At 43.7% G+C, this 22,371-nt stretch overlaps 1 protein-coding gene across 1 annotated transcript in view; it reads left to right on the forward strand.

The window, feature by feature from the left end:
• The window catches only part of LOC142244313 (polypeptide N-acetylgalactosaminyltransferase 12-like), a 105,575-nt gene that overhangs the window by 47,838 nt on the left and 35,366 nt on the right, over positions 1–22,371 (forward strand). Inside the window, exon 4 of the mRNA XM_075316525.1 lies at positions 17,692–17,805. Within this exon, the coding sequence (XP_075172640.1) occupies positions 17,692–17,805 (114 nt within the window). The remainder of the gene's footprint in view (positions 1–17,691; positions 17,806–22,371) is intronic.

Genomic DNA, 22,371 nt, shown 5'->3' on the forward strand with positions numbered 1-22,371 from the left:
TTCCAAAACTGCAACCTACCTGGATGATCCAGAAGGACAAGGTGTTCAGTGCTCAGAGATATGGCCAAGGTAAGGAAGGTTGAAACCAATGTCAAGACTGGGCCCAGAAATATCTGAAGACAGAATTTTCAAAGGTTTTATGAAATAATGAAATAAGAGGGATGCTATGCTTCATAGATCATATAAATGGGCCTGTGGCTGGATCAGTAATGGGTACAGATCTTCACTTCAACTCAGACAACAGGAACATGAAGGTGGGGAACTACTATGGGCTGGTATTATTAAAGATAAGCTAGTTGGACTTTTAAGGTTGAAGAGGGACTCCAAATCAACTCTCAAAACTACTGCTTGTTTTTAGAAAACACTTTCTCCAAGGAGTGGTACAGGAAAGAGTCTGAATCTTTCAAGAAAACCATGCTTTTATGCGGGACAATGCTCCATCGAATGCATCAAAATACTTAATTACTTGGCTAGCCATTAAAGGCTTTTAAAGCTAATATAATAATGAAGTGGCCCCTTCCTTAACTAACCTAAACCCAATTGAGAACTTTTGGGCCCCTCTTAAACAGGAGACTTACGGTAAAGGATAACAGTACACCTCTCCTAACAGTGTCTTGGAAGCTGTGGTGACAACTGACAGACTCCATGAGATAAGGCTTATAACTGTTATTGAAAAAAAGGAGTGTTATGTTGGTCACTGATATATTTGTTTTGAAATATCAGAAATTTATTTTTATTCATTTGCAGTTCTTTGGTTATTACTCTCACTTTAGCCCATGAAGATAAACAAATGAGATGGTAACATTTACATTTTTAATTTACGGTATATCACAAAAATGAGTACTCCCTCACATTTTTGTAAATACTTTATTATATCTTTTCATGGGACAACATTGAATATATGACACTTTGATACAATGTAAAGTAGTCAGTGTGCAGCTTGTATAACAGTGTGAATGTGGGGTGCCCTCTAAATAACTCAACACTAGAGATGAGCCACCCCCCTAGAGTTCCGGTTCGGTTCGTCGAACAGTGCCCCATTCGACGAGCCGTTCGACGAATCTCTCGAACCCCACTGAAAACAATGGGAGGCAATCACAAACACCTAAAAACACCTGGAAAACACCCTCAAAGGTGTCCAAAAGGTGACAAACAACTCCCAAGACAACACAAACACATGGGAAAGTGACAAGGACAAATACCCATGCAAAAACTAAACAGCTGGACAAGGAAAAAGAGGATGAGACACAGATATAGGCATGGCATGCCCTTCTAAAGTCATGTAAAATACAGCAAGGAGACGGCAAGCAGACACTCCCTTTTTTCCCAAAATTGGGCCACACAGACACCCCTTCAGTGGCATCACTTGTGCCCCAGTTGCAAACTTGACAGGTAGATTTGCATCAAGCACATTCCAAAATACGCCAGCCTTAACTGTCCCCGGGATGACACCGGGGAAGGTAGCAAAGTCTTTGCTTATCCATGATTTGTTCATCTTGGATAATTTTTAAAAACACAGCAAGCAAGCGGACTCCAAGCAGAGTCTCCCTTTTTTCCAAAAATTGGGCCCCACAGACACCACTTCAGTGGCATCACTTGTGCCCTAGTTGCAAACTGGATGTGTTGATTTGCATCAAGCACATTCCAAAATATGCCAGCCTTAACCGTCCCCAGGATGACACCGGGGTAGGTAGCAAAGTCCTTGCTGAACCATGACTTGTTCATCTTGGATCATTTTTAAAAACACAGCAAGGGTTACTCCAAGCAGAGTCTCCTTTTTTCCAAAAATTGGGCCACACAGACATCCCTTCAGTGGCATCACTTGTGCCCCAGTTGCAAGCTGGATGTGTTGATTTGTATCAAGCACATTCCAAAATACGCCAGCCTTAACCGTCCCCAGGATGACACCGGGGTAGGTAGCAAAGTCCATGCTGAACCATGACTTGTTCATCTTGGATCATTTTTAAAAACACAGCAAGGGTTACTCCAAGCAGAGTCTCCCTTTTTTCCAAAAATTGGGCCACACAGACACCCCTTCAGTGGCACTTGTGCCCCAGTTGCAAACTTGACAGGTACATTTGCATCAAGCACATTCCAAATCCACAAGCCTTTACTCTCCCCAGGATGACACAGGGGTAGTAAAGTCCTTGCGGATCCATGACTTGTTCATCTTGATAAACATTAGTCTGTCCACATTGTCACTGGACAGACGCGTGCGCTTATCTGTCAGCACACACCCAGCAGCACTGAAGACACGTTCAGAGACAACGCTGGCAGCTGGACATGACAAGATCTCCAAGGCGTAAGTGGCGAGCTCAGGCCATTTTAAAAGATTTGAAGCCCAAAATTAGCAAGGCTCCAGTTGCAAAGTCATGGCATCGATGTTCATTTGGAGATACTCCTGTATCATCCTCTGCAGCCGTTGACTATGTGTCAGACTTCTTGTCTCTGTTGGCCTTGCAAAGGATGGTCTAAAAAAATTATGAAACGATTCAATAAAATTGCTGTTACCAGGAACAGATACGGTGCTGTTGGTACGGTTAGACTGTTGATGACGAGACCGTTCCATGTTTGTCAAGTTACAACTGGGAGATTCACTCCGTGCACCACTGGTGTTTGGTGGAAAAGCCGAGCTAAGATTGAGTAACAGCTTCTGCTGATACTCCTCCATACGTGCGTCCTTTTCTATGGCTGGAATTATTTCACAAAATTTGGACTTGTACCGGGGATCTAATAGCGTGGCAACCCAGTAGTCATCATCACTTCTAATTTTGACAATCTGAGGGTCATGTTGTAGGTAGTGCAGCAAGAAGGCGCTCATGTGTCTTGCGCATCCATGCGGACCAAGTCCTTGCTGTGTTTGTGGCATAGAGGTGCTAACTAGTCTTTCTTCCTCTGACATCTCCCCCCAACCTCTTTCAACTAAAATGTGACCAAGGTCTCCCTCATCTGCTGAGTCTACCATGTCCATGGACAGTTCGTCCTCCATTTCTTCATGTTCTCCTGCACCTTCCTCAACATTTTGCCTGCTACCATGCGCCCCTGTTAATCCCTCTCCCCCATCGTCCCATGCCTGCCGCCTTGGTGATGATGAACGTCTGGACCTTGGTGATGTTATTATACCTTGCGCATATGAATCCTCATGTACTTCCTCCCCTTCCTGTTGAACCACCCCCTGACTCCGAATAGTGTTTAGCGTGTGCTCCAGCATGTAAATGACTTGAATTGTCATGCTGATAATGGTATTGTCAGCGCTAAACATATTAGTCGCCATGTCGAAACTGTGCAGAAGAGTGCATAGGTCCTTGATCTGAGACCACTCCATCAGGGTGATCTGCCCCATCTCTGCATCTCGTTGGCCCAGGCTATACATCATGACGTATTGCACCAGTGCTCGGCGGTGCTGCCACAGTCGCTGTAACATGTGGAGAGTCGAATTCCAGCGTGTTGGCACATCGCATTTCAGGCGATGAACCGGCAGGCCGAAAAACTTCTGGAGCGATGCAAGTCGCTCAGCTGCGACGGTTGAACGGCGGAAGTGAGCAGACAGTTTTCGTGCCCTGTGCAGAAGGCCATTGTAACGCCTGCCTGGATCCACAGACTCAGATGGGCTGTAAAGGGGAGGCTAGAGGGAAGCCACTCACCAAGCAGGACCCCCAGAACCCTGAAACCCTTTAACCCCTATACAGGAATTTGGAATTACACAGGGCTCTGGAGATCACTACCTGTGGAAGGCTGCAGTCCGATGAGAGTAGTAGTCAGGTCAAACCAGGAATTGTGAAACATAGACAGAATCGGCAGGCAATGACGTAATCAGCAAACGTAGCAGAGGTCAAATCTGGATCAGGCAGCGAGGTACAAAAACAGTAGGCAGGAGGGTAGTCAGAAAACACGCAGAAGTTAACACACAGGAATCACCAACAGAATAGGACGTAACAGGAGCATGGAAAATCAGAACTATCTCTGGCAGTGGTCATGTGACAGGAGGGGGAATAAGAAGGGTGTGGTGTCTTCCCACTGGCTGTAGCTGAACGCTGGCAACTTCAGCTGGAAGACACATGCCACCCACAGTCAGCCAGCGGTACTGCAGATCCCAAGCTAACCCAGCCCAGTGGATGATCGGAGCCTGCGCCCACTGGTGCCGCTGGCATTGACTCCTCTCCCATCACCAGCAGCATCCATGGCAGGAACACGGCGTCGCCTGGCGATCGGAGCAGAAGTCGCTGGAGCAGACTCCGGCGGTGACGTAACAGCCATCTAGGTCGGGATAGTGTGTTAAAAATTGCTGGACAACAAGGCTCAACACGTGAGTCATACAAGGCACGTGTGTCACCTTGCCCAGGCGAAGGGCTGCACCCAGGTTTGCAGCATTGTCGCACACGGCCTTACCTGGCTGCAGGTTGAGTGGAGACAACCATTTATGAAGCTTGGACAGCAGAGCTGACCACAACTCAGCCGCTGTGTGACTCTTATTCCCAAGACATTTCAAGCTAAAGACCGCCTGATGCCGTCGCGCTCTGCTGCCAGCATAGTAAGGAGGTGTGCGTGATTCCTTGTGCGCAGTTACAACGCTGGTGGCCTGACCAGGCAGGCTTGGGGCGGAGGTGGAGGACCCAGATGAGGTTGAGGAGGCAGAAGCGTTGGAGGAACTTATACATACAGAGGATTGACGCACAAGTCATGGGGACGGCAAGATTTGTTCAGCAGACCTTTCTCCATCTATCACCATAGTTACCCAGTGCCCAGTCAGCGACATGTAACACCCCTGTCCATGCTTACTGGTCCAAGTATTGGTGTTGAAATGCACCCGTTCACACACAGAGTTTCTCAAGGAAGCGGTGATGTTGTGTGCGACATGCTGGTGTAGCGCAGGCACACCTTTCCTAGAGAAGTAGTGGCGACTGGGCATCTGGTACTGGGGCACAGCGACGGACATAAGGTCTTAAAAATCCTGTGTGTCCACCAGGCGAAAAGGCAGCATTTCTGTAGCCAGTGTGTCCCTGGAAAAATACAGGTTTGTGAGGAAAGTGCAGGCGTAGACATGATGTTGCCTTCATCCAACGTTGGTGCTATCGGTGTCTGAGAGAGCTGTACACCTGCACTTGTTTCCCCTTCCAAACCAACTGACGACCTTCCAAGCAGACTGCCTGTTGCGGTTACAGTGATGGAAGGTGTGCGTGGAAAACCAGGTGTGACAGCTGTCCCCACAGTCATAGAAGATGAAGAGTCCGTGGATGCACTGGAAGGGGCAGGCGGTGGTTGGCCCGCTATGCTAGGCCACATTGCAGCACAGTGAGCTTCCCACTGGGAATTATGGTTGGTATTCATGTGACGATTCATGGAAGAAGTTGTCAAACTGGTGAGCTTTTTGCCTCTACTTATAGATTCCCGACAAATTTTACAGATCACATGATTTGGGAGATCCTTTGCAAGGTCAAAAAAGGACCAGGCTAGGCAAGGCTTAGAGGACATGCGACCTGCAGAGCCACCCCAACTTGTGCTCAGAGGCAGAGTGGTGGCTGAGGATGCAGTTGTAGACATGCTACCAGTACTCCGACTCTGTCCAGGAAGGCGCAAGGTAACTTCGTCATCAGTTGCATCCTCCTCCACCGCCTCTGTTGACCTCCTCAAGTGCCTGACTGTGGGTTGACAGTAAGTGGGATCTAGAACTTCATCATCAAGCGTGTTTGCACTCCCCTCGCCCTCAGACCTAGCCTCTTCCTGCCCTGACCGAATATTTAAGTTGTCATCCCAATCTGGTTTTTGCTTCTCATCGTCATCAGTATGTTCCTCATTGTCTCCACCAACAGGTGTTACAGTTTGTGAATGAGGGTCTACATTATGCTCATAAACTTGGTCATCAGGGCCTGAATCTGAGTCACAAAGCTTCTGGGCATCACTGCAGACCATTTCCTGGTCTGTACTCACTGTAGCTCTGGAGCAGACCTCTGATTCCCATGCTATAGTGTGACTGAACAGCTCTGCAGACTCAGCCATCTCTGTTACACCATACTGTGCAGGGCGGGTGGAGACTTGAGAGCTGAGAGAAAGCAAGTGTGATTGGGATGACAACTCAGAGGACTGGGGTTTTTTATGTGGTAGTTGAGGTGGAGAGGGCACTTGTTGGAGCACTTGAGATCCATTCAAGCATGTTCTTTTTTTGTGCATCATCTACCTTTCTTACAGTTGTTCGTGTCCGTATAAGGAGCACATCGGATTGTCCACGGAAAGTAGTAGACCTCATACTTTTGCTGGAAGATGGCTTATCTTCAGCACATGTTAATGTAGCTTTGCCACCTTCCCCACGGACACAAACTTTTTTCCTTTTCCAACACGTCTGTTCCCCTTTCCACCAGCATCTGTCCTTTTGCCACTCATTTACTTAGCGACAAGATTACCCATTTAAAATGTGGTAGCAAAAATTGAGAGGTGGTGTAGATTGCAGAGGTGGTCTAGCTTTATTGACAGCTGAAGAACCAACACTGAATATCCCTGACAATGCAACTATGGCCCTAAAACTGGCAGCACTGTTTGCTATAAGAACAGTGTAGCAAAATGTGCATGAGGGTAGAATGCAGAGGTGGTGGGACTTGCTTGGCACAAGTGGGACACTAAATTAGTATAGCAGACACTTTGCGGATGCCACTAATTTTCAGCACTGTTTGCTATAAAAATAGCGTAGCAAAATGTGCATGAGGGTTGAATGTAGAGGTGCTGGGACTTGCTTGCCACCAGTGTGACACTAAAATAGTATAGCAGACACTTTGTGGATGCCTCTAATTTTCAGCACTGTTTGCTATAAAAATAGCATAGCAAAATGTGCATGAGAGTAGAATGCAGAGGTGATGGGACTTGCTTGGCACAAGTGGGACACAAAATTAGTATAGCAGACACTTTGTGGATGCCACTAATTTTCAGCACTGTTTGCTATAAAAATAGCATAGCAAATGCATGAGGGTTTAATGCAGAGGTGCTAGAAATTGCTTGACAACAATGGAGTATAGCAGCCACTTTTTGGATGCCACTAAGTTTCAGCACTGTTTGCTATAAAAATAGCGTGGCAAAGGTGGGCAGGTGGGTATAGTGGCCGGGTTCTCTGGGTCAGTGGACCGGAAAGGAAGCCTCACTTTCTATCCCTCCTAATGGTGAAATGCAGCAAGGAATTCCCTGAGCTTAGGTACACAGACGTGGTTATCTGAAGCTGTATACAGCGTTTCCACAGACCTGCCTGTCACCTATGGCTCTGAGCCCGAGGAAATCAGCCCTGAAAAGGGCTGAAATAAATTTCTGTCCCTAATCTGTAGAGCGCTGTGTGTATAGCGTACACAGCCTGAGCGGCGACAGGAGCTGCGTGAGCGGTGACGGTCACCTACACGCAGAAGGCAGATAATGGCGCCGTGAGGGAAAATGGCCGTATTTATAATGCAAGGATATGTGACATTCACAGCCTATGACACATGCCCTTGCTTGTCTGTCAAAAAAGACCACTTAGCTGTGTGTGTGTCTGTGATTGGCTGACATGCTGGCCCGCCCCACTGCACGCGCGCTTAGGGAAAAAAAAAAATGTTGATCGCCATTATCCCAGCAGCACTGATCTAAACGTGCCGCCCCCGCACACTATACGCTGACATTTGATAATAGTGTGAATCACAGAGTGACTCACACTATTACAGTGAAAAGCCAGCTAGTAACTAGCTAGGCTTTTTGCTGATCGAACCGTTCTCGAATTTAACTCGACCTGTCGAGCTTTTAGCAAAAAGCTCGCATTCGAGTTCGATCTCGAGCACCCCCAAAATCACTCGAACATGAAATTGGCGAACCTCGAACATCGCTCAACTCTACTCAACACACAGCCATTAATATCTAAACCGCTAGCAATAAAAGTGAGTACACCACTAATTAAAAATGGCCAAATTGTGCACAATTAGCCATTTTCCCTCACTGGTATTATGTGACTGATTAGTGTTATAAGGCAAATAATTCTCTGAGGATCTGAAAAATATAAAATTGTTGCTCTACATAAAGATGGCCTAGGCTATGAGAAGATTGTCAACACCCCGAAACTGAGCTGCAGCATAGCAGTCCAGACCATAGAGCAGTTTAACAAGACATGTTACACTCAGAACAGGCCTCACCATGGTCGACCAAAGAAGTTGAGTGCACGTACTCAGCGTCATATCCAGAGGTTATCTTTTCCAAATAGACATATACGTGCTGCCAGCATTGCTGCAGAGGTTTAAAGGTGTGGTGTCACAGATGTGACTAACAGGGTTAAGCCAGATACCAAAAACCCCCAGTAGGTGTCACTACACACATCGTACACAGGAGTCATGATACAACAGAGGTTCCTGGTGCTAGGGAGACGGGATTAGGGTCACCACCTGCATCATGTGAGTCTTAACCCTGCATGTCCTGATGTCCCTATACGGGTTCCTTCACCCCGTCACCGAACACATTCCAAAGCACTCATTTGCCCTTAACTCACCCTGGCTAGTGAGCTGGCCAACAAGATCACTAGTCTTGCCTCTACAATACAGAAACACAAAAGTAGGAAAACAGATAGGGGAAATAGACATGAAAAGTTGAAACACTGCAGGCATCTTCAGTGCAGGAAACACCACTGCTGCAGAAAACACGATAAACTTCTTCCAGAGCAGGCTCCTCTCAAAGTGGACCACATAAAAGTGACAAAACCGTTTCTATCACAGGCATCAGCTGATCAGACACATGACCTTAAATAGTGAAGGGGAGTGAGCGCAAAGAGCCACATGTGAGATTGAAAACTACAGCCAGCTGCGAGGCAAACACCCTTTCAGGCCTGGCAGCTGGCTGTAGTTTTCAATCTCACATGCACTTACAGAACTACTAGAAAAAAGATGTTATTCAAGTAAGCAGTAGATCTGCCAGCAGCAAGGCGCCATGATTTTCTGATACCAGACTCGCCCAAGGTCTTCCCCGGCCAGGACACACTCATGACAGGTGGGGTCTAGTCTGTCAGTGCTCAGGCCATACGCCACACACTGCATCAAATTGGTCTGCATAGCTGTCATCCAAGAAAGAAGCCTCTTTTAAAGATTATGCTCAAGAAAGCCCGCAAACAGTTTGCTGAGAACAAGCAGACTAAGGACATGGATTGCAGGAACCATGTCCTGTGGTCTGATGAGATCAGGATAAAATTCATTTGGTTCAGATGGTGTCAAGTTTGTATTGTGGCAACCAGGTGAGGAGTACAAAGATAAGTATGTCTCGACTACAGTCAAGCATGGTGGAGGGAGTGTAATGATTTGGGGGCTGAATGAGTGCTGCTAGCGGTGGGGAGCTATAGTTGAGGGAACCATGAATGCCAAGATGTACTGTGACATGCTGAAGCAGAGCATGATCCCCTCCATTCTCCCTTTGGAAATTGGGTCGCGGGGCAGTATTTCAACATAACAACCCCAAACACACCTGAACGATGTCTGTGATGTCGACATGGAGGAGTGGAAGAGCATTCAATTTTCAACCTTTGAAGCTCTAGTGAACTCCATGCCCAATAGAGTTAAGGCAGTGCTTGAAAATAATGGTGGCTACACAAAATATTGACACTTTGGGCACAATTTGGCCATTTTCACTTAGGGGTTTATTCACTTTTGTTGCCAGTGGTTTAGACATTAATGGCTGTGTATTGAGTTATTTAGAGGGTACACCAAATTTACACTGGTATACAAGCTGTACAATGACTACATTGCATCAAAGTGTTGTCCCGTGAAAAAATAGAATACAATATTTACAAAAAATGAGGGGTGTAGTCAGTTTTGTGATATAGATATAGTGTAATTCCATCATTATTCTACACACTAATTGTTGCCCAATAATTTTGGTGCCATACATATTCTCCTAAGCGTTCACTCACATCTTCGTGTAAATAAGCAGTCTAATTTTCATCCAGAAAAGTTGGACGAGTGAAATCAGTTTGGTATGCTGTATGTCATGCGAGTGTATGATTTCTTTTTTTTTCTTCCCTATCTGTATGCCATCCGTATGACACGCGTTTTTTCTGTCAGCAGCTATTATTCTAGTCATTTCTATACTGCAGAATGGTAATATATCCATAAAAATTGGACAGCATACGGATTGTCTGTGTGACGTTTGTTTTTTTTCTGGCACCCATTGACTTGCATTGGCGAGTTGTGGCTTTACACGACCATATTCAGCATACTGCGATATTTTTGTCAGGCTGAATTGAGCTGAGAAAAAAAATCGCAGATCACTGACTTGTTGAATAGCATTTGTGCATGTGCAATCCGTTTTGTTTTTTTTTCTTAAGGGGGCTTTACACGCAGCGATATCGCTAGCGAGCGTACCCGCCCCCATCGTTTGTGCGTCACGGGCAAATCGCTGCCCGTGGCGCACAATATCGTTAGGAGCCATCACACGGACTTACTTGCCTAGTGACATCGCTGTGGCCGGTGAACCGCCTCCTTTATAAGGGGGCGGTTTGTGCGGCGTCACAGCAGCGTCACTAAGTGGCTTCCCAATAGAAGCGGAGGGGCGGAGGGGTGGAGATGAGCGGCCGTAACATCCCGCCCACCTCCTTCCTTCCTCATTGCCGGCGGACGCAGGTAAGCTGTAGGTCGTCGTTCCGGAGGTGTGCTGCCTCGGGAACGACGAACAACCTGCGTCCTCAACAATCAACGATTTTTTGAAAATTAATGACATGTCAACGATGGACGATTTGGTGAGTATTTTCCTTCGTTAACGGGCTCTCGATGGTGTCACACGCAATGACGTCGCTAACGATGCCGGATGTGCGTCACGGAATCCGTGACCCCGGCGATATATCGTTAGATACGTCGTTGCGTGTAACAGGGCCTTTATCACATTGTACTCATTGTATTTTTATGCAGATGTCAGCAAACCCTAAGACAAGACCTTTCTTTTATTTTTTTAAATGTTCAGGTTCATTAATCTTTTGGATTGACCGACATCTTTGTAGTTATTCACTAATAAAATTATTCATAAAAAATACAAATTACCTAATAATTGTGCACAGTTTTTATTATGTTTTAAGGTTGAATTTACAGTTTTGTTGGTTGTCAGTGGAAAGTCACATACCGTAGGTGCTGCTTGACTCATTGCATTTAAGCTTTTTTTCTTAAAATATAAGTGCAGAGACATTTTTCCTACATCTACTGTAAATAACTGGTATAAGACTAGAATTTGCAGAATTTAAACTCCGAGAATTTTGCAGCATTTCGAGGTCTGGTCAAAAGACAGAAAATTATGACTGCAGCTCTACACTATGAAACAGGCCGTCAAGGAGGAAACAAGCAAGACAGTAAAGCAAAGAAAATTATACAGTTGCTTAAGTTTTATGTATGTATACACTCTGCAACATTGAAAGTGCAACAACAAAATGGAAAAGTTATGAATTAAGGAAATCACATGATCAATAGACGTTAATGATATGCAAATTGTAAAATAATTGAAATCTTGTTTTAAAACATTTTGATTTTTTTGGTTTTAATAATGAGTAGCACATGCAATAATACACACACTTATATGCCTTGAATTCTATCAATGAGGTTATTAATGGTTTTGTAAGGAACGTTCAGGCATGCTGAGTATACATGGGCATGCAAATCAATCAACACGAAAATACCAGGCTGCATATAGATCATGCTACCATATGCAGTCTGCTTGGCCTAAATGTGCTTCCATAGCCTGCAGCATCTCCAGACTTGTCTCCGGTCGAGCACATCTGGAATATTATAGATCGGGAATTGAAAATGGATCTCATACTTAAAACTGAATAAAGAGGTTTTGAAAATGTTGTTTTCTTTACTCTTTCATAATTTGCATATTATTTACTTGTCTATCGATCCTTTGTTCTAATTAATCACACAACTTTCCTTCTCGTTGTTGTAGTTTCATTGTTGAGGTGTGTATATGAAAACTAAGGGTAGACATTCACTTTCAATGTCATTTTACTACTGAATTGGACAGTTCTGGACTGCACTCTCAGGTGACTCTTCAGAATAAGTTGTTATGGGTGTATACAGTTAGGTCCAGAAATATTTGGACAGTGACACAAGTTTTGTTATTTTAGCTGTTTATAAAAACATGTTCAGAAATACAATTATATATATAATATGGGCTGAACGTGCACACTCCCAGCTGCAATATGAGAGTTTTCACATCCAAATCGGAGAAAGGGTTTAGGAATCATAGCTCTGTAATGCATAGCCTCCTCTTTTTAAAGGGACCAAAAGTAATTGGACAAGGGACTCTAAGGGCTGCAATTAACTCTGAAGGCGTCTCCCTCTTTAACCTGTAATCAATTAAGTAGTTAAAAGGTCTGGGGTTGATTACAGGTGTGTGGTTTTGCATTTGGAAGCTGTTGCTGTGACCAGACAACATGAGGTCTAAGGAACTCTAAATTGAGGTGAAGCAGAACATCCTGAGGCTGAAATAAAAGAAAAAATCCATCAGAGAGATAGCAGACATGCTTGGAGTAGCAAAATCAACAGTCGGGTACATTCTGAGAAAAAAGGAATTGACTGGTGAGCTTGGGAACTCAAAAAGGCCTGGGCGTCCACGGATGACAACAGTGGTGGATGATCGCCGCATACTTTCTTTGGTGAAGAAGAACCCGTTCACAACATCAACTGAAGTCCAGAACACTCTCAGTGAAGTAGGTGTATCTGTCTCTAAGTCAACAGTAAAGAGAAGACTCCATGAAAGTAAATACAAAGGGTTCACATCTAGATGCAAACCATTCATCAATTCCAAAAATAGACAGGCCAGAGTTAAATTTGCTGAAAAACACCTCATGAAGCCAGCTCAGTTCTGGAAAAGTATTCTATGGACAGATGAGACAAAGATCAACCTGTACCAGAATGATGGGAAGAAAAAAGTTTGGAGAAGAAAGGGAACGGCACATGATCCAAGGCACACCACATCCTCTGTAAAACATGGTGGAGGCAACGTGATGGCATGGGCATGCATGGCTTTCAATGGCACTGGGTCACTTGTGTTTATTGATGACATAACAGCAGACAAGAGTAGCCGGATGAATTCTGAAGTGTACCGGGATATACTTTCAGCCCAGATTCAGCCAAATGCCGCAAAGTTGATCGGACGGCGCTTCATAGTACAGATGGACAATGACCCCAAGCATACAGCCAAAGCTACCCAGGAGTTCATGAGTGCAAAAAAGTGGAACATTCTGCAATGGCCAAGTCAATCACTAGATCTTAAACCAATTGAGCATGCATTTCACTTGCTCAAATCCAGACTTAAGACGGAAAGACCCACAAACAAGCAAGACCTGAAGGCTGCGGCTGTAAAGGCCTGGCAAAGCATTAAGAAGGAGGAAACCCAGCGTTTGGTGATGTCCATGGGTTCTAGACTTAAGGCAGTGATTGTCTCCAAAGGATTCGCAACAAAATATTGAAAATAAAAATATTTTGTTTGGGTTTGGTTTATTTGTCCAATTACTTTTGACCTCCTAAAATGTGGAGTGTTTGTAAAGAAATGTGTACAATTCCTACAATTTCTATCAGATATTTTTGTTCAAACCTTCAAATTAAACGTTACAATCTGCACTTGAATTCTGTTGTAGAGGTTTCATTTCAAATCCAATGTGGTGGCATGCAGAGCCCAACTCGCGAAAATTGTGTCACTGTCCAAATATTACTGGACCTAACTGTATGAGGATTAACAGTAATTTCAGATCATTATATGACTTACTCCATCTAGCAATCACTCTGTACCAGAACTCGCAGCACTTTCCTTTTGTCTTTCTCTCTCTTCTTCTACCTCCCTTAGCTTCTTACTCCATAGACTTTTATTACAGTGTGCTTACTATCTTTCTTCACTGAAGACAGAAACGTAGACAGATGTTAACAGTTTTAAAAAAGGAAGGATTAGTGCATGGGTTGGAGCAGAAGGGACCAATGGGAGTCCACGGTAATGGGACAGACACGGCCATGGACTTACCAGTATGTCTTTGGTCGTTAAGGGCTTAAAGATGGCAATTTCCATCTAGCAGTGTGCAGCCATCTAGGACAGACTGTGTGAAGACATACTCCCTGCAATGCACTAAAGCTGTCAGGCTGATTGAGAAGGATGTTCATCGGAAGTCAGTGGTAAGGTGGTAAGAAAGGTGTTTATTATCTCCTTTTAGTTCCCTCTACTCAGTGACCTGTCAGGTTGACAGAGCATAGAAAGCGAGTTCATGATACCTGACAGAATGGGGCTCTCACCTGACGTATGTCTTGAGCATATGTTCTTTGCACAGTCCGTTCTACTGAGTGTCCTCTGAAATCTAGGATGAGTGGACATTAATTTATGACATTTTCCATCTTTAAAAGCCTGACAGAGTGCACTATATAAATAATACTTTTTTTCTACATAAAAGTATTTAGAAAAAAATTGCAATATTTAAACATATATTATTTATTTCTTTTATAACAATTCTCGCAGAACTCCTGTAAGGTGCTTTTCTTTTTACTGTTGCTTTATCCTACTTTTTTAGCCTTAAGGCCGCTTTACACGCTACGACATCGCTAAAGCGATCTCGTTGGGGCCACGGAATTTGTGACGCACATCCGGCCGCGTTAGCGATGTCGTTGCGTGTGACACCTATTAGCGATTTTGAATAGTTGCAAAAACGTTCAAAATCGCTAATCGGTGACATGCCCCCCCTAAGCTCAATTATCGTTGCTGCTGCAGTAATGATGTTGTTCGTCGTTCCTGCGGCAGCCCACATCGCTATGTGTGACACCGCAGGAACGAGGAACCTCTCCTTACCTGCGTCCCGCCAGCAATGAAGAAGGAAGGAAGTGGGTGGGATGTTACGTCCCGCTCATTTCAGCACCTCCGCTTTGATTAGGCGGCCGCTTAGTGACGTCACTGTGACGCCGAATGAACCACCCCCTTAGAAAGGAGGCGGTTCGCCGGTCACAGAGACGTAGACAGGTAAGTAGTGTGAGGGGGTCTGCGCGATGTTGTGTGCCACGGGCAGCGATATGCCTGTGTCGCACAACCGATGGGGGCAGGTACGCATGCTAGCGATATCGGTAACGATATCGCAGCGTGTAAAGCGGCCTTTATGCTCAAATTGAAATCATATGATTTTTTGTCATTAACCCCTTAACGGCCATGGGCAATACAGTTACGTTCTAGCGGTCATAGTGTTAATCTCCCCCTTGTGCTGCTGGCAGCAGGGGAAGATTGGTGCACATCTCAGCTGATTTATACAGCTCAGGTGTGTCTGCTAGGCATGAGCAGAGTCGCTATCCGCCCTTTCCTTTAACCCCTTAAATGGTGCTGTCAATATGTGACATTGCCATTATAATGGTGATAACGGTAGATCCATACTCACCGCCCGCTACGGGAAGTCACATGATGTGATCACATGACTTCCGGTTGTTGTCATGGTAGCACAGAGTCATATGATGACTCTTGTAGCTCACATGACTCACTTACTGCTTCACTCAGCTGAAAGCTGTGTGAGACAGGAGATGAGCATATCTGATGTTCACAGCTGTGTAGCTGTGATCAGCAGATATGAAAGAGCAATCAGACAGCTGATCGTTATAGTCCCCTAGGGTACCTAGTAAAAAAAAAAAAAAAAAATTAAAAAAAGTTTTAAAAAATTAAAAAAACAAAAAACCTAAAAGTTCAAATCACCCTCTTTCGCCTCATTGAAAATTAAAGGGTTAAAAAAAAAATACACACATTTGGTATCGCCTGATCTATGAAAATATAACATCAATTAATCTGATCGGTAAACGGCGTAGCAACAAAAAAAATTCCAAATGCCAAAATTACGGTTTTTGTTCGCCACAAATTTTGCACTAAATGCAATAACAGGCAATCAAAACGTAGCAGCTTTGCAAAAATGATACCATTAAAAATTTCAGTTCGAGATATAAAAATTAAGCCATCACTGAGTCATAGATCCCAAAAATTGAGAACGCTACGGGTTGCGGAAAATAGCACAAAACGTATGCCACTTTTTTCGGACAAACTTCAGATTTTTTTTAACCCCTTAGATAAAAGTAAACCTATTCATGTTTGTTGTCTACAAACTTGTACTGACCTGAGGCATCACACCGACACATCAGTTTTACCATATAGTGAACACAGTGAATAAATTATCTCAAAAACTATAATGCAATTGAACTTTTTTTGCAATTTTCCGAATTTGGAATTTTTTTGCCGTTTTTCAGTTCAGTATATGGTAAAACTCATGCTTTCATTTTAAAATACAGCTTATTCCACAAAATACGAGCCCTCACATGACCATATTGACTGAAAAATAAAAAAGTTAGGTTTCTCGGTAGAAGAATGGCAAAAAAACCCCCGGAAAGCGCAAAATCAGCCGGTCATGAAGGGGTTTAACGCTCTCTTAAAAGATAGGATGTTAAATGTAACAAACTGGTTAACAACTTCTGGATCTGAACGAGGACTAACATAGATTTTTTTCTACTACATGCTGTGGTAGTGTAACGGGGGGCCGGGGGTGCCTCAGGGGTTGTAGTCGTGGCCCCTTTGTATGCCAGGCTAACCCCCGGCTCCGCCGTCACTATTGGGACAGGGGATTGCTTGTTGGGGCAGAGTGTGGTGGTGCAGAGAATGCTGGCAGACGTAGAAAGACTCTGTAGACGGAGGTCAGATGAACCAGAAGGCATATTTATTGCACGAATCTTCACAAAAACGGCAACAATTTGATAGCGTCGATTCACAACCTCTGCTGGGGGGGAAAACTTCACTTGTCGTCTCCTCTCATGGGGCTGTGCCCGGCTACTCCACTTCACCTGGGCTCCCACTCCGGCTACTACAGGCTTGACCCACCCAACCCTGCTTCACCATAGAGGACACTCTTTCTTTTCCTTTTTCTTCGCTAGTTGTCCAACAAGCTTCCACACCCTGCCCCCTCTGTTCTTCTCCCCTGTCCCGGACTCGACTGCCACCAAGCTCTCACTCCTCTCTCTCTCCCTTCCCCTGCTGCTGCCGGCTCCTCCTTTTTCTTGTCCTGTTTCTATGGGGACATCCGTCCCACCCGGCCACTAGGGGAACCTATCTATTCAGTGCAATACAGTCAAATATAAACATAAACATAGCGTCTTTGTCTACCCCAGCGGGGGTATCTTCAGGGGGAAACCTACGCCTCCTTGTAAGGGGTCCGTCCACCCCTTACAGTAGATCAGCTCTCTCAGCTGCAGCTTTAGACACAGGAACTTTTTCCTTCATAAACCAGCCCAAACAAAACAGCCTTTCCGGCATAAAGAAAACAAAACAGTACGTAATCAGTTCATATTTCTGCAGGGTCCAGCCACACAGAATTAGGGTCCAGTTCTTTTCAAAGAGAGCACAGAACTAGAGGTCTTCTACCTCCATACACAGAACAACAAGTGATTCCAGAGGACTTACCTTTCCTTGCTGGACCACTCCTAAAGTGGCGATAATGAGCAACAGCCATCCCACCCATCTCTTTAACTGTTCACAAAAACCCAACCATGTTAAAAGCCGTTTAACTCTCTCAGCACCTAGTACTGGGACAATACCTCTGGATTCACATCACTGAGGATAACAATTTCAGCGGTACATATCTCCCCTGTTGTATTTTACATTGACCACCTAACAATGCTTACACTCTTTTACTCCATTATGATGAAAATGCATTTTTTTTTCATTTTGTAGCTGCAAAATAAAGGAATGGCCAACTACTGCTTTGGCTATAATCATTCAAATGAATTACTAGTAACTGGAGAAAAGATTATTTTGTACCACTGTCATGGATTTGGACGAAGTCAGGTATGAGAAGGATATTAGTTAGTGATAGCGTAGTTACTGTTTCTTGTTTAGTTATTTTCACCTTTATTCTTGATTTATTTCATGGTTTATTACTGCATAGTTATTTGTCAATTATTGTCTAATAGCCTCCTAATATTAATGTGATATTTCACCCCAAGATGTTCTTTCCACATGTCTAAAGGTAAACTATCTAGTTTCTCATGGATGCCTCTATTTGAGATGAGCGAACTCGAGGTTCAGTGTATGTACCAAACATAGGCTTTAAAAAAACAAACAAAAAAATAAAGTTCAGGTTCGGAGTTCGGAGCATTGCTGTCATCGGGTACACTCAGTGCTCAGACCAGTGTGAGCCGCTTGCAGTGTTTGAATGGCTCTCACTGGGGGTAACAACAGCGTGATCAGTTGTAGTGTGCACCAAACAAAAAAAAAAAAAGGAAAAACCCACCCTCCCCCGGAAGTGTTCTGTGTATGTCTGTCTGCATGTGGGCAGAGACCTGAACTGTTCAATTAGTGACTTCCATTGGAATTCAGGTTAAGTCCGGGTTCCAAACCGAACTTTATCTAAAGTCCGGTTAAATCCGCTGAACCGACCTTCCACGGGTCCACTCATCTCTAGCCACTACTTTTGTAATTACATTTTGATATAAGGTATACATTGCTTTGTAGGCATTTTAGCTATTTTTCCTGTGTAGAATGTATTCATACCTAGATTAATGGCCAAAAGTGTTGGCACCCTTTAAATTGTTCTAGAAAATTAAGTATTTCTTCCAGAAACTTAATGGAATTACAAATGTATTGTCATACACATGTTTATTTCCTTTGTGTGTATTAGAATAAAAAAAAACAAAAACAGAGGAAAAGAAGGCAAGTTGGACATAATTTCACACAAAACCACAAAAAGAGCAGGTCAAAATTGTTATCAGCTTTCCAAAATTGTGGATAAACAAATTTGTTTCATGCATCTGATGCTCATTTAAACTCACCTGTGTCAAGTAACTGATGTTGGTAATATAAAAATCACACCTAAACCAGATAAAAAGAGGAGCAATTGACTGAATATTTGCTTTGTGTGTCTGTTTCTACCATACTAAGCATGAACAACAGATAGAAAAGAAGAGAACTGTCTGAGGACTTGAGAACCAAAATTATTGAAAAATATCACCAATCTCAAGGTTACAAGTTCATTTTCAGAGATCTTGATGTTCCTTTGTCCATGGTCCACAACATTAGCAAGAAGTTTAGAACCCATGGCACTGTATCTAATCTCCCTGAACATGGACTACAGATAAAAATTGATGAAAGATTGCAACGCAGTATAGCCCAGCTGGTGAATAAGCAGGGCCAAATTCAAGCTGTTCTCTAGACTCAGGGTGCATCAGTGTCAACGCGAACTGTCCATCAACATTTGAATTAAATCAAACGCTATGGCAGGAGACCTAGGAGGAAACCAAGCTGAAAGAGACCTAAAAAGCTAGACTGCAGTTTGTCTAAATGTATTTGAGTAAACCAAAATCCTTACAGGAAAGAGTCTTGTGGACAAATGAGACCAATATAGAGCTTTTTGGTAAAGCACAACATTCTATTGTTGATCTAAAAATAGAATGAGGCCTGCAAATAAAAGAACACAGTACCTACAGACAAATATGGTGGAGGTTCAAAGATATTTTGGGGTTGTTTTGCTTTCTTTGGCACTGGTTGTCTTTATGGTGTGTAATACATCATAAAATCTCACATCTACCACTGAGTATAGAAAGATGATGCTCTATTTGACTGGGAGCTATAGAGCCCCCTAAAGCGAATAATATAATAATATAATCCTAATGATTCAGCCAGAAACTCGGGTCAGACAGTGAAAGCACAGACATGCATGATGGAAAAACATGAGATACAAATGGTATACAACTTGAATGAATACACCCCCAAAGATACGACCTTTTCTGGGAGTATTGTAAATAAACATATATGCAATACAGATAACCATTTAGCTCACCAGGAACGGTGATAAGAAGAAAAGGAATAGAGACCAATTAGTCAGTAGATAAGGTGAACAATACATGAGCTTACCATGTATTACCAGGCGGTCCACAGTGACTTTCTCAAGGGCAGGAGAACAAATGCATTTTTCGTGTTTTATATATTCACACTTAAATAATTAAAAAAAAAACGGTTTGCGGTCCCCCTCCCCCAATTTTGATTCCCAGCCAAGATAAAGCCAGACAGTTGGGGGCCGGTATTCTCAAGCTAGGGAGATCCATGCTTATTGGGCGTCCCCCGCCTAAAAAGATCAGCCTGCAGCCAACCAGAACCACAGCATTTTACCCAGCTCTTCCCGATTGCCCAGATGTAGTGGCAATTGGGGTAATAAGGGGTTAATGTCAGCTCATAGCTGACACTAAGCCCTAGATTAGTAATGGGAGGTGTCTGAGACCCCCTCCAATACTAATATGTAAGTGAAAAGAAATAAACTCAAACACCGAATAAATCCTTTATTTAATATACAAACACATATCCTCTTTCACCACTTTATTAACCCCGTAAATACCCCTGAAGGTCTGACATAATCCACACAAGTTCCTACGGTGATTATAGCTCTGCTACATTTGAATCACAGCGCGTGATCATGGTATGTGGCCGCACGCTGTAAATTCAGGCAGAGACGTAGCGACCTGCGGTGACGTCACTCAGGTTAGTTGCGGCGCCACAGCTAGAGGTTCCCACAGTCCTGTACCTATGACCAGAGGTAACTTGACCTCAGGTGACTTCAGTGACCTCACCTGAGTTCATTGAGGTCCCCTGTGGTCAGGTTACCTGTGTTCACAGGTGCAGTACCGTGGGAACTCTCAGCTATGGTGCCACGGCTAACCTCGCTGCTCCGTTTCTGTCTGAATTTACAGCCAGATACCAGGGATCAATCCCCCGCCAAATCAGAGTCAACAGGGCATTGATTTGCGAGCCCTCCCATTACTAGTGAGAAACGCAAGAATAAAACGCAAAAAGAATGAATATGCTGCCGTTTTTGTCAGAGGTTTATGACAAACTGCAGACAAAAAAACTGCAATGTGTGCACAGCAAATATGAATTTTCATAGACTTTGCTGGGAAGTAAAAAGTGAGAACTTTCTGACAACAAAACTGCACCAAAAAAGTGACAAAAAAACCGCAGCGTGCACATGTAGCCTAACTATATACCTTTTTTGTTGCTGCATCACACTGATGACTCATGGGCAGTCTTTATCTACAGTATTGGTATACCCATATCTTTTTCACACATTCTGTTGCTTAGATCTATTCCTTACATTCAGATGTTAATTTCATCTTTATATGACAGACCTGGGGTAATTTGCATAAGAAGAGAGGTCCAAAATTCCAGTTGAGAAGTGTAAGAAGCTTGTTGATTTGAGGAAGTAATTGATTGCAGTTATTTATTTCAAAGGGTCTGCAACCAAATATTAAGTTGAGGGTACCAACATTTTTGTCCATCCCATTTTCGGGGGTCTTGCATGAAATTATGCTTAATTTGCATTTTTTCTCTGTTTTTTTATATTGTTCCAATACACATGAAGCAAATAAACGTGTATGACAAAATATGCGTAATTGCAACAATTTTCTGGGAGAAATACTTCATGTTCTGGAAAAATTTAAAGAGTGACAACACTTTCGGACATGATTGTACATACAGTGCATACGGAAAGTATTCAGACCCCTTTAAATTTGTCACTCTTTGTTTCTTTGCAGCCATTTGATAAATTCAAAAAAGTTCATTTTTTTCTCATTAAAATACACTCTGCACCCCATCTTGACAGAAAAAAACCCGAGAAATGTAGAAATTATTAAACAAGGAAAGCTGAAATATCACATGGTTATAAGTATTTAGACCCGTTGCTCAGTATTGAGTAGAAGCACCCTTTTGAGCTAGTACAGCCATGAGTCTTCTTGGGAATGATGCAACAAGTTTTTCACACCTGGATTTGGGGATTCTCTGCCATTCTTCCTTGCAGATCCTCTCCAGTTCAGTCAGGTTGGATGGTGAACATTGGTGGACAGCCATTTTCAGGTCTCTCCAGAGATGCTCAATTGGGTTTAGGTCAGGCCTCTAGCTGGGCCAGTCAAGAATGGTCACAGAGTTTTTCTGAAGCCACTCCTTTGGTATTTTAGCTGTGTGCTTAGGGTCATTGTCTTGGAAGGTGAACCTTCAACCAAGTCTGAGGTCCAGAGCACTCTGGAAGAGGTTTTTTCCAGGATATCTCTGTACTTGTCCGCATTCATCTTTCCTTCAATTGCAACCAGTCGTCCTGTCCCTGTAGTTGAAAAACACCCCCATAGCATGATGCTGCCACCACCATGTTTCCCTGTTGGGATTGTATTGGGCAGGCGATGAGCAGTGCTTGGGTTTTTCCACACATTCTGCTTAGAATTATCACCAAAAAGTTCTATCTTCATCTCATCAGACCAGAGAATCTTAATCCTCATAGTCTGGGAGTCCTTCACGTGTTTTTTTGCAAACTCTATGCGGGCTTTCATATGTCTTGCACTGAGGAGAGGCTTCTATCGGGCCACGCTGCCTAAA

This window comes from Anomaloglossus baeobatrachus, chromosome 6 (genome assembly GCF_048569485.1).
Source record: "Anomaloglossus baeobatrachus isolate aAnoBae1 chromosome 6, aAnoBae1.hap1, whole genome shotgun sequence".
NCBI classification, from domain to species: Eukaryota; Metazoa; Chordata; class Amphibia; order Anura; family Aromobatidae; genus Anomaloglossus; species Anomaloglossus baeobatrachus.